A 12,582-nucleotide genomic window follows, 5' to 3' on the forward strand; every position below is an offset into this window, starting at 1 on the left:
GCCCGAGAAGCACCCGTCAGGGGGGAAGCAGCCGCCAGTTCTTCTTATTATTAATACCCTAATTTTAGCCACATCGATGCATTTCACCACGGATTAGAAGGAAGCCGGGGGTGACGGGAGCTCGCTCGCTGCCTGCCTCGCCCGGCCGCGTTAAGACATAGGCACTTCGTAAAAGTCTAATACTGCAGCTTTTGTCTTTTTTTTTTTTTTTTAATTTAAACTACATAGAAATCTTTCCGGTAAGGCTAAATATGAAAAATGTAAACGTAACTCCCCTCCATCCTCCCGCCACAACGCCGGGCTCAGCGCAACGAGTCTCTCCCTCTGTCCCCGGCCCAGCTCAGCACCCGCCTCGCAGGGACACGCCGGGCAGCAGCGGGGATGCGGCGGCCGCCCTGGCCCCTCCGCCCCCGCAGGGCTGGGATTTGTTTGGGTGGAATCGGATCCAGCTGGGGTTGAGTTTGTTTTTTTCTCTCCCCCCCCCCCCCCTCTTTTTTTGTAATTCCCGTTGGGACCAGCTGGGCTGAACTCGAAGGGCTGAGGGTTTCAGCTGCTCCCTCCGTTGGCTACACGGAAAAAAAAAAAATAAAATAAAAAAACCCAATCATGGTGATGATTGTGGGAGACACTGGGAGGGAACCGGACCAGGAGCCGACGTGGGGTTGTGTGAAAAGAGCCGAGAGTCCCGTCAAGAAGCAGCGGGTGAGCTGTAAACCCGGGTGCTGTCCTCTATGTACAACCCAGAACCTCTGTCCCCGAGCGGAACCGCCACTCCCGACCCTCTGCCAGCCCGCCGCGGGCCTTTAGGATCCCAGATCCACCAGGCTGGACGTGAGGGGTCCCAGCAGCGAGTCCTGGAGCTGGTGGCCTTGGAGGCTGTGAGGGGTCTGGGATGCGGCCAAGCCGCCCAGGGAGTAGCCGGAGCTCCTGGCGTGGCTGAGGTTCCCCTGCAAGAGCAGGACCGAGTTCTGATCCGGGCTTTGGGGAGGAGAAAACTCTTCCTCGGAGCTGGACATGAGGGGTTTGCTCCCATCCAGAGGCGAGAGTTGGTTCGGCTTGTTGGTGGCCGCGTTGTTGTTTTCCGTGTTCTCCCTGCAGAAAGGCAAAAAAAAAAAACCCACAAATGGGACGTTATGGCAGGCGAGAGGCGCCGGGTATGGGCTCTGGGCTCATGCCCCCAGAAAATCCTTTGCGTTCTATTTCATCGTGACAGCAGATGCCTCTCTCCGTAAAGAAAACAAAAATGTAAAAGAGCCTAATATAAAGGACCACCTCAATTTCTTTTTACCCTCCTAGAAATAGGTGTGCACCGCACAGCTCGGTAATTTGAGTGAGGAGGAAAAGTTGCCCGGAGGGGGGGGGCGGAATTCTTTCTCTTTTTAACTCAAAATGAAAGCGCGGCCCGGGGACGAGGAGGGTGAGGGATTTTTTTTCTACGAGGCTCGGCGTGGAGGTTGCTGGAGGAGACAAAAAGCGGGGCGCTGCCCTCCGTGGTTGTCAGCTTCGCCGGGCCGAGCCGCCGCTTCGCAAGGAGGCCACCCCGGGCGGCGCCGCCGGGGGTGCCAGCGGTGGTCTCGATACGGAGAGGCGACTCGGCCCGGCCAGCGTGTACCCATCCCGGTCACCCTCCGGTTCCTTTCCTCTCCATCCTGGGACTTCTTTCTCCTCCTCCGGGCTTCGGAGTTACCGTGCCCGATTCCCAGCAATACCCGACCGCTTCCTCGGAGGCTCCGGGACTGCATCATTCCCGGTTTACTAAGGGCGGCAGGCAAGCAAACAAAGACGGCGGAGCGGCCTGGAGAGGCCGGTGAGGGACTTGCTGCTCCGGGCAGGTGGGAAACTCGGTCCGGTGGATCTCGGGTGGAAAATCCACTTGGGTTTCCGCGAAAGGGCAAAACGCAGGGCGCTTGGGGGGGGGGGGGGGGGGGGGGGAGAAATGGATTTGGGGGAGTGAATTATTTTTGTTCGGGGGAGCGGGGAGAAAAGGGGGGGAGGGAGGGGATGCGGGGGGTGGGGGTGACACGTACCTTTCCTTTGCCTCCGCCGCTCGGTCCCGCTGCCTCCGGTTCTTGAACCAGTTGCTGACCTGGGTGGTGGTGAGACCAGTGGCTTCTGCCAACTCCCGCTTCTCCCGGGGGGACGGGTAGGGGTTGTGGGCGTACCATTCCCGCAGCACGCCCCGGGATTTCTCCTTGAAGCAGTAGCTGGTTTCCTCGCCGTCCCAGATGGTGCGGGGCAAAGGGAATTTTCGGCGGACGCGGTATTTGCCGACGGCGCCCAAGGGTCTGCCCCGCAGTTTCTCGGCTTCCACGTAGTGAGCCTTCAGCCAGAGCTGCTGGAGCTTGGGGTGGTTGTGTGGCGAGAACTGGTGGCTCTCCAGGATCTTGTAGAGCTCGCGGAAGTTGCCGCGGTGAAAGGCCACCACCGCCTTGGCCTTCAGGACGCTCTCGTTCTTGTGCAGGTGGTCGCAGGCCGGCAGCGACCAGAGGAACCGGCCCAGTCTCTCCAGGTTCCCCCCTTGCTGCAGCACCTCGCAGACGCAGGCGACCTGCTCCTGCGTGAAGCCAAACGACGGCAGCATCGACATGGCCGGTCACGGCGGCGGCAGGAGAAGGAGGAGGTGGCTGCAGGCACCCCGCGGGAGCTCGGCTGCGGAGGGGCGGGGGGAAGCCGCCCGCCGGACCCGGTCCCTGTCCTGGTCGCGTCCCCAGAGCTGGGAGGCAAGGCGACAGCCAGGTCTGGCGGGCGAGCGGGGATGCTCGTCGCGGCGCCGGGGGGACTTTGTCCCGGCTCCGCCGCAGCCGCGCTTAAAGCGCCCGAGCCCCCGCGCCGCGCTGATTGGGCGCCCGCGGCTCGGCCCCCGCCGTGGCGGGCCTGGCCCGACCCGGCCCGGCCCAGCCCAGCCCGGCCCCCCCCCAAGCCTAGCCCGACCCGGCCCGGCGGGCAGAGCCTCGGCACGGGCGGGCGGGGCCTGGCGGCGGGAACCCGGCCCCGGCAGCCGCGGCTGCGCGGGTGCGGCCCCGGCCCCGGCCCTGTAGGCGGAGCGGGGGGAGTCCGGCTGCCCGCGCCCCCGGGCGCACCTCGGGGAAGCCGCTGCCGGCGGATTTTGCGCTTTTTTCCCCAACTTTTCTTTATCCACCCCCCACCCCCAACTCCTGCTCTCCCCAGCCCGCTCCCGTCCCCTTCCAAGCCGTCCCGTATTTAATTACCATAATGCTGGGTTGAATAAATGATGCTTTAGTAAGAAGCTGGGTGATGCGCGGGGCCCCTGCGCCCCCTCCGCCGCCCGGGCGGCCCTTCTGGCTCCGCTCGGCCCTGGGGGAACTCGGGGGGGGCCCGCGGAGTCTCCCCTCCCGGAAGCATCCCAGGCAGCAGAGCTGCACGGGCCGGCGGCGCTTTAATTAGCCTAATCCTCATTTGCACACCTTGCTCAAAAGCAATTATATAAAAAAAATTAGAAAACAATTAGGCTCCCTAAACAAAGATAATCCATTGTCAGTAGCAGGGATGGGCTGGGAATTGAGGACAATGAGGGTAGATAAGAGCAAGGGAGCGGTGCGAACGGGGTGTCTTTATGGCTGGATTTATCTTTGATTAGATAAGACGAAACCCGTATTTCAAGCAAGCTCCAGAACGTTTTTGATTCGAGAATGAGTTTGCTGCGGGAGCTCTAATAACCATCGTGGGGCTCTTTAAAACCTGTTTGTCTTCGCTAAAGACATGCGGATTTATTTGACTTTAAATGCTAAATCTTAACTACAGTCTATCCGTGGCAGAGGCGGAGAAGGGCTCTTGCTGCCCTCTCCCTGCCAGGAGCCTCTGCCAGCGGTACGATACGGGAAAGGCCGGTCGCGATATTTTTCAAAATCCGGATTATTGTTTTTTTTTTTTTTCGCACGTACTTCGTGGAGCGGGACTGTTTAAAATAAGCCTCTGCCACCCAGTCTGTCCAGTGACTTTACTATGCTCGCTGGAGTCAGGGCGCTTCTATATCCCATATCCGTGTGTCTGGTAATTTTCCCTTACCGTTTTATTTTAGTACTTATGATGTTGCAGATGAAGTCTTAAAGAGCTGCAATGTCCTCCCAGAAGGAATGTCTGCTTGGAACAGATCCTTATTGACAAGGCAGCTGTGTGGGGACCGGAACGGAGCCTTAAACCCGGCTCTAGAATCAACTAATACCCTAAAGTCTGGAGCAAGTGCGCAGAATTATAACGCCTGGGCTCGCAGTCCCCGTCCTGGAGGAGCAGCGCCCTACTCAGTCAGAGAGATGGGCTCCCCAGTCGTCCTTTTTGTTCGCATTAATTTGTAATTATTATATCATCTATTTCTAATAAGGCGCTCAGCGAAAAGCACGGACCTGAGCGTTTATACCGTCAGGACGATGAGGAGAGAAATGCAGATCGGGGCTGTGGAAGCTCCTTGTCATTTACTGAGAGCTGGTTTCTCTTGCTCTCACATTTCCACTCCTTATTTTTTATTTCCCCCCCCTCCCCCCCCCCAAAAAAAGGCCGACCAAACCAAACACCGCTCTTGGACTAAGCAAATTATCCCGGTGCGTCCAGCAGTGGAGCGGACAGGAATGGGCGAGGGCTGAGCTTCCCCGCGATTTCTGAGTGAGACTTTATTTTTCCGTATCACCAAAAATTGACACAAGGAGCGGACAGACTCGCCGGGATCTACCTGGGAGTCACACACAGCAGGCGGGACCCGGTCAGCATCAATGTTAATTATTGCGGAGGGGTTGTTTTTCATCAAGAGAAGATAAATTTGAAACCTTTCACTAAAAAGCACGGAAAGAGGTACATGAATTCCCAAAGCACCCATCCCATTTAGCCATTGAAAATCACCCAGAAAGAAAATAGTTTCGAGCCACTCCGAAGACAGAAATAAAAAGAAATAATAAATAAGCGAATGCAAATACAGAAATAACAGCAACACCCCATCGGCGCGGAGCCGCCGCGGCCCCTCGCTCGTTGTTTTCGAGGAAGGGAGGGAATAAGGAGCAGTCCGACGGGATCACCACCGTCCCCCGACACCGGTGTCTTTGCACCGCCGACTCGTTTCCCCCGAAGGAGCTGGGGCCTGGCACCTCCGTGTCCGCGGAGAGGAGGCGGCTGGCCACGGGGCCCCCCTCCCGTTGCCTCGCTTTCAGGGGCACCCATCGGCTCGGTTTGTGCGGGAAATTTCATTTATTCGCTTATTTATTCGATGCAGTGTTACAGAGCGCGGAGCGGGGATGAGGACGGGTCCCGTGCAGCGCTCAGCGAGTTTTCCTTGATTTAGCCAGAAATGTAAAACAAAGCAGAAAAAATAACCCGAACACGACTCCCATACCCCCCCCCCACCTCAGGCCTTAGAAATAAAGCTCTTCCTCAACCAAAAATATTTTTTTTTTTTCTCTAAGTGTGAGGGTCTGGAGGAAACAAACAGCGCAACAAAATCAAATCAGCGACATTTTTATTTTCCGGAGCCCCGTCTCACGGGGATGATAACGGGGGCTGGAGCCGGCGGGGCAGTAACACAACGCTGTCGCTTTCCGAACCTTTCGAAGGCGAAATCCAAAACCGGCCCATTAAGTCAATGAGGTTTGTGTTGTAGAGGGCTCCTTTCCCATCCACTTGCTGTTCTGAAAAATAGATCGCATTTCATTATCTGGAGTGAGGATCTGCAACGTGATACCGGATCCGCGCCGCCTTCCCCACCGAATGCGCGGGGGAGACAGCCAGCGCCCCGGCTTCTCCCGAACAATAAAGGATTTGTGTTTTCTTTCTCTCCTTCTGCTCCCCCCCCCCCCCTCCTCCTTTATTATTCTATTTTTTAATGAGGAAGGACAAACCCCTCTCCATATGCACCGCTCTTCTCTCACAGGAGCCTTTGGCCCTACGCGCCTGCAAACCGGTGTGCGACCTTTAATGACTCGAGAGTAAATTGCCCTCCAGGCACCTGTAAAAACAAACCCAAGGTGGGGACGGGGACAACGGGACCGTGTCCTTGCCCCGGCCCCCAGTGCCTGCGCCCCGGGTACTCGATTCCTAGGGTCCCACCCCGAGAGGGCCAGACTGGGCCGGGGCTGCCGAAGGAAGGACCGGCCGGGCCGGGCCGGGCCGAGCCCAGATGGGCCGGAGGACAGTCGGGGAAGTTTAAGGCCTCCCCGGCGTGGTCCCGGGGAGGGCGATCCCCAGGGCACAAAGGGCTCTTTCTTTGCGCACTTACCGGGACATTTTTCAGAGGATTAGAGGTGATTACGCTTTGGTTTTGGGGTTTTGTTTTTATTTTTATTTTCTCTCCGAGATAAGTCTTTCTGTCCCTGTGTCGTCCCCCCCCCCTTATTTCCTCCTGCTTATGCCGTGGGACACCCCTCCCCGTCTTCCCCCTTTTCCTGCTCTCCAGTGTACCCTCTGGATGCTGATTCTTTTAAGCTATGAAGAATTTCCTTTTGGGAGGTGAAACCCTCCAGCTCCTCCTGTTCAGAGGAAAGTGCTAGTGATGGTAATACAGGGTGACACTAAATAAACAGTTAGAGCAGAGCTGGAAAGATGGAGTTAATTATCCAGTGAGCTACATTTAAACCGAGACCAGGAGGGGCTGATTTGTTTTGGCGCAGGGAACTGGGAAGGAGACGAGCCACCGAGGTCTCCTTGCTTCTCCTTAGAGGCTCCTTAATTTGTCCTTGCAGTCGCCAGCCCAGGGACCAGCTGCCCATGGCCCGGTGGCAGAGCCCGGCAGTGGGCCGAGGTCCCGACGGCCTCCCGCCCGGTGCCCGCCACCAGGGAGGGGGCCGGTGCGAGCCGTGCATTGGAGCGGGCGAGCTCAAGGGGTCTGGAGGGAGGGGTTTCCCCACGTTTGTTTGCTTTTTCTTCCCCAGAAGTTAGATAAATTACCGTCTCTGCGGCTCTCCAGTGCCTGTGCTCCTCAGGTAAGTCTGCATATGAGCAGCAGCCCCGCGATGTGCTTTTGTGTTTTAAATTTTCCCTCCTTGCTTCCTTTTCTCCTTTTCTTTTTTTTTTTTTCCCCAAGAAGTCTGATATTAATAATCCCCGTATGCCCCGCTTTCCGGGTCATTACGGTACTGCTGGTCTCTAATCAATCCTAATGCGATGGCAATTGGAGTCTCTGATGAATGCATCTCAGGTTTCTTGTAATGGCTCTACCACATTTTCCTGGACCTCCTTCTTTAACCTGAGATGCCAGGGGGACGTCTCCGTTCTCAGCTGCTGATTACTTCAAGATGTTTGGGCTGGTGTGGGGAGAGAGGGAGCGAGGGAGGCAGTCTGCCCCTGAATAATCTGGAACTGAATTGGATGAGCCGTTTCCTAAATCAAAGGACAACGGCAGGGTTTAACTCCTTTTCTGCACGGAAGCCCGCCGGCTTGCCTTCCAGCCGGCACCGGCTACGCTGCATCTCCCCCGTGGGTTCCTGTCCGTGTCCGTGACACTACCCGCGGGTACCCACACACCTCCGGGGTGCGCAGCTCCCTCCGTCAGCTGCGGACCCCCCATACAAAGGGGGACCCCCCATCTCCATCCTCTCACACATCCCAAGAATCCCCGTGCTGCCTGTCGGCTCCGCACCCCGCACACAGGGAACTTTGCCCCACGCCGTGGGTGGGAGCTCCAAGCCTGGGATGGGGGAGGAAGCCTTCCGCGGGCGCGCAGGGACCGGCGCAGCAACGCGTTATTACCAAACCTATTCGCATTTTCGCGGCATTGTTTTCCTCCCATTTCTCAGCATAATGGCATTTGCCGTAACCCGAGACAATGATAATTGCAATTTCTGCCCGTTTTTATTTTATTTTCTATTTTTTTTTTTTTTTTAATAAGCTAATGCAGCTCAAGCTGGGCGCTGGCTGCAGCGGCATCGATCGCAGCCTCCCCGGAGCACCGGAGGGAGGTTCCGCCAAGGCGCGGCTCCTCCGTGGGGGAAAAACACTCCCCGGGTGCCCCTCTGCGGCGGAATATGCTCCAGTGCAACAGCTTCGGCTGCGCTCCTATAAAACGGGGGTGTGCTGGAAGGGGGGTTAAGTGTTTAAACGAATGATTCAGTTTCTCCGCGCTTGGGTGCAATGTAAAAATTAAACCCCAGCAGAAAAGCAGTGAGGGTTGAAGACGGCCCCGTCTGCCGCCGGCTCCGGCCCTGCGTGGGGCGTTAGGAGCGCGGCCGCTGGTGGATGTCCATGCAGCGCGGGTGGGTTCTCGCTGTTCCAACCCAGCGGCGCCGCATGGCCACGGGTGGGCCACGGGTGAGCCACTCGCTAAAGCGAAACAAACTACGGACATTGCCTGCCCTCCGCGCCCGCGGCGGCACCGCGCACCCACGCGTGGACAAACTCGTGGAAGCCTGCGCGGTGATTTTAGGGGCAGAAGGCGGGAGCCGGGGGCACGGCAGCCCCCTCTGCACCCACGGGGTGCGCGCACGGCGACACCCGCCCGTCCCACCCGCGGCAGGGACACCCCCTGTCCTCACACGGGCTTTCCCCGCGTGGCCGGGGCTGGAAGCTGGGTGCACGGGAGCGGCGTCTTTCCTTAGGTGATGCTGGGGCAGGAGGGCTCAGACACTGGGAAAACCGGGAAAACAAACCCCAAAAAACCCAAACCCAACCAAACCAACCCCCCCCCCCCCCCCCAAACCCCAAAAAAACCAAAACAAAAACAAAAAACAAAACAACAAAAAAAAAACCACACCAAAAACAGAACAAAAAAAAAAAAAGGAAAAAAAAAGGCGGGGGGGGAAGAGAGAAAAAGGGTGCGCACAAGGTGCTGCAGTGATTTTCTTGCTAAAAGCTGGAAAAAAAGTTAAATTGAGGAGGGGGTTGCGAAAGCCTTTTTTGGAAGGGGGTTGCCAGGCTTCCCCCTCAGCTCCTGGCACTGTCCAGGCCAGGAAGGGCTGGGGCAGCCTCCAGGGGGACAGAGGGAACCCCATCACACACACACACACACAAACCTAGGCCTCACCACCTTGTCCCTGCAGCTGCAGCGTGATTCAGGGTGCAAAGCCGCCCCTTTTGGGTACAGCTCTGTGCCATCTTCCAGACCAAATCCATGTCCCATACCCAGGTGATGAACAAGGCACTGCCTGGTGGGGTGGCAGCGGGGCGCAGGGCAGAATTTACATACAGGGCTCAATTTGCCTCTGCGCTTTGCATTTGGGCACTGAATGAATATTTTCATTGCCGGGAGAGCTGCCGGCTTTGATTGGGCAAAGGGAAGAGGCACTGTCAACCCCTTGCGTGGGAGCAAGTGTGATTCTGGGAGGGCGGCTGGGCCCTGTGGCTGGGCAGCCTGTGGGGATAAGGGGTCAGGGGATGAGGGTTGGGGGCCCATCCTGCACCCGCTGTCTTGGTGGGTTTCTGAGCGAGCTGCGGGAAAGGGACCTTTCACCCCTCATTAGTGATGCCATTAGTGGGTTGGCAGAGCAGAGCTGAGGTCATGTTACATATGGCACACAGTCTGTTCAGCGCCGGCAACGCCAGCTTTGAAATTTTAGAGAGGGGAAAGGTCACCTTGCGTAAGCCGAGGTCTGGGGGTCCTCCGCTCTGTCTGCGCCCTGGGTGGGTCTCCATATGCCTCCATCGTCGCCAGCCTCGCTCAGTCTGGCCTTGAGAGGTGCTCAGCCTGTCTTCTGCCTCCTGAGTTTGCAGGGAATCATCTAAATGAAGGAATGCTTTCACGCTGCCTTTCCTTTTCCCTTACAGAAAGTCTTCCCCAGCACTGTTGGGTTATTTTTTTTTCCTCTTTTTCCCAGCCTAAACCCCTCTCTAACAACTGATAATTTTTTCAAACAATATATAACACAGCATTCTAGGAGAAAATGAGTTGTCTCTGTTTATCAGCAGATCTGCCCAGACGAATAAGTTTACCCTTCTCAGACCTGAATATATAATTTCATAGACCTTCAAAAGTGTAGTGCTTCCATGGTGATTAAAACTTCTCACTCCTGAATCTTGCTGAGCTATTTCAGGTTTCATGCCACTGGATCTTAGAAAAGCACATTTGTACAGTTGTATTTCTTTCTTCTGAACAGTCAAAAAAAGAACAAACCCAGTATATTTTGTGTTTGGAAATGCACAACACGTTACGTTAAATTAGTTCCTGGTGCAATTCACTACGCTGAATTTCAGTAGGATCCTGCTGGGGCTTCATTGGGAATGGTTCCAGAGGTGGTGACTGTGGAGAAGAACTCAGCATTTTCCCACTTATGACAGCTGACAGTGTAAGTTGTGCCCCCTCTCAGCCCTGCTGCAGAACCCTATTTTGCAAGCTTTATGTTTTAAATACACAGGGCCTGATACTTAAGCTCTTAAAGCAACTTGGACGGGGGTTTCTGGCATGCAGCTGTTGCAGAAGGATCTTCAAAAGGACATTTGCTTCTACGTAGGTCATAACTAAAAAGGCTCTAAATGAAATAGATGCTTATCTTGAGAATCCGGAGAAGCTGGAGCTGAACCAAAACACGGTGCAGATCCAGGATACACCTTTCCGCCTGCTCCAGTAGGGTATCTGAACAACCACATTAAAGGGAGCTCGTTCTGATTTCCTACTAACAGGGCTCCTTGTGTGGATGTTAATTTTTAAATAGGAATAGTCTTTGGCTGCTTGAAAGAGAGGGCTTAGGAGCAGAGGTATGAGACGGCTTATTTTCAGAAATGGAGATGCTGAGATCTGCCTATGGCTTTTGACACAAACGATGTTTTTTTTCTAGCATGGGGCTAAACTGCAGTCTTAGTTATTGAGTGCAAATCTGTCGATTTAAATGGAGTTCATTGCAAGTGGGAGTGGGATTTAGCCATAATTTTCTGCTGCTGTCTGATCACTGTAGTCTGAAGAAAGCAACATATGTATAATGGTAGCTGAGATGCAGGAGGGGTGGAAGCTTTCTACCAATGAGAACCACATTAAATAATTAATTCCCAATTGCCTTTCTACATTAGTGCTTTCAGCTAAAAAAAGCTGATCGGCTTTGTAAAGCCCCAGGCAATGAAACATTTGGTGCATTGTCAGTCAGAAAGTGGAGGTAATAGATACCCAGGGTGGCTGAAAAGTATTACTCTCCATCCTGTCATTTACATATTCCAGCTGTGAAGCCTCATTCCTCATCCCCTCTTTTGCCTTACTTTAGTTTGACAGGACATCTCTTCTGAGGTGGCTGCTGAGGAAGCCAAAAGTGTATTTATTTTACCAAAATGAGAGGAACTTAATGTTTGAGTCTAAAAATGGAGTACATCTCTTTCATCAGCAGACCAAACCTGATGGGTTAATAAGGAAAAGGCTGAATTTCTCCCTCCTTTCCCATTTTCCCCCTTACCCCATCTGCTGGTCCCCCAAGCTCAGCCTGTCATCTCGGGTCAGGTTGGGATCTTCAGGCCTTGTATATCATTCACAATAAAGATCTTGCCGTGAGAAATGAGTTAACAAGCCTTTTGATGTGCAAGTCATCAGAGACTGCTCTGCTCACCTTCTGAGATAAATATACGCGTGCATGTGTGTATAAAGCTGAAGAAGAAAAGGAAGCGTTGGAATAAATTGCCTGGGGAGGTAGGAGATTCTCTGTTAAAAACAGGTCTAGACAAACATCTGTCAGAAAATACTGCCATCTATTTGATCTTGTCTTCCAGCTGGGGAAAAGACTGAATGGTCTTTTGGTGGTGCAAAGTCCTTTCCAGCCCTGAGAGACCATAAGTATATACATAAATAAACGTGCATGTGTATAGGTGATTGTCTATCTGTGTGTGTATATATATATGAATATTCCCACATTTTTGGTGACAAGCTCTTGGCCTCCATTATAGTTTGTGGCAGTGAATCTTGTAGGCTAATTGCGCATAGGTTTGCTGTCTCTCGGTTTCATTAAATTTGAGTTTCAGAGTTTCATTTAATGTCCTTTGTGCCTCAAATGTATCAGATCACAATGTCTCATCTACCAGCTGTATTTTTCTCCCCTCCCCTTTCCTTCAGCTCTTTTAATTCCAAGTGAAGTTCCTTCAATTTTATGAGCTTTTTCATGATTCCATTTACTCCCACAGCACATCTGTGAACCCACTTGGGGATACACTTCTTGAGCTAAGGTTGTGAGAGTAGAAGCTTATCTTTATTACTAGACAAAATAGATGGGTGCCTGGAGAAGCTGTTTGGCTGACCAATAAGACAGCATGAAAGATTAGGGTTTTTTTAATCACTATTTTTGCATATGATCACTTCCCTAAGCACCCCTGTGCTTTAAAGACAACATGGTCACAGTTGATGGTGGCACCTCTATAACTTCGCTCCAAGCATGCAAACCTCAGCAGGACCCCTGGTGCTGCAGCCTGCATTTGAGGAGTGTGTTGGCAGCTTGCTTATGTTTATGCACGCAGGACAGGCAGTTACCAAGGGACTTGTGGTCCTTTACACAGGAGCCAATATCAAATACTTCTATTAAAATTAATTTGAAAGCAAGTTTTACCCCTGTGACACATAGGGGCTACCCTAAAGACAGGGTCCTGGGTGACTCAGCATTGGAGATCATAGAACCATAGAATCATAGAATAGTTAGGGTTGGAATGGACCTTAAGATCATCTAGTTCCAACCCTCCTGCCATGGG

The 12,582-nt window shown here is 53.8% G+C and overlaps 1 protein-coding gene and 1 long non-coding RNA gene across 2 annotated transcripts; both read right to left on the reverse strand.

Annotated features, from left to right (window-relative positions):
• Positions 1 to 581: 581 nt before the first annotated feature.
• On the reverse strand, positions 582 to 2,879 carry SIX1 (SIX homeobox 1). Its single transcript, XM_057416132.1, has 2 exons — positions 2,028 to 2,879; positions 582 to 1,092 (listed from the first exon to the last, which is right to left on the reverse strand). The coding sequence occupies exons 1-2, from the start codon at positions 2,585 to 2,587 to the stop codon at positions 804 to 806; spliced, it is 849 nt and encodes a 282-aa protein (XP_057272115.1). The 5' UTR covers positions 2,588 to 2,879; the 3' UTR covers positions 582 to 803.
• Positions 2,880 to 5,444: 2,565 nt separating this feature from the next.
• LOC130602873 (uncharacterized) lies at positions 5,445 to 7,498 on the reverse strand. The gene is made up of 2 exons (XR_008973002.1): positions 6,886 to 7,498; positions 5,445 to 5,630 (listed from the first exon to the last, which is right to left on the reverse strand). It is a non-coding gene; the product is annotated as an uncharacterized LOC130602873 (long non-coding RNA).
• Positions 7,499 to 12,582: the final 5,084 nt, after the last annotated feature.

The sequence above is a fragment of the Pezoporus wallicus genome, unplaced genomic scaffold (genome assembly GCF_028554395.1).
Source record: "Pezoporus wallicus isolate ANWC-B61680 ecotype Strahan unplaced genomic scaffold, APGP_CSIRO_Pwel_v1 scaffold_2146, whole genome shotgun sequence".
Taxonomy (NCBI): Eukaryota; Metazoa; Chordata; class Aves; order Psittaciformes; family Psittacidae; genus Pezoporus; species Pezoporus wallicus.

Bases quoted from the DNA above. Each gene is read 5' to 3' on its own strand.
- SIX1 (XM_057416132.1), bottom strand. From the start codon at position 2,587: ATGTCGATGCTGCCGTCGTTTGGCTTCACGCAGGAGCAGGTCGCCTGC. The intron at 1,093-2,027 runs GTACGTGTCACC...GCCTTTCTGCAG, and splicing joins GCGGCGGAGGCAAAGGAAAG to GGAGAACACGGAAAACAACA.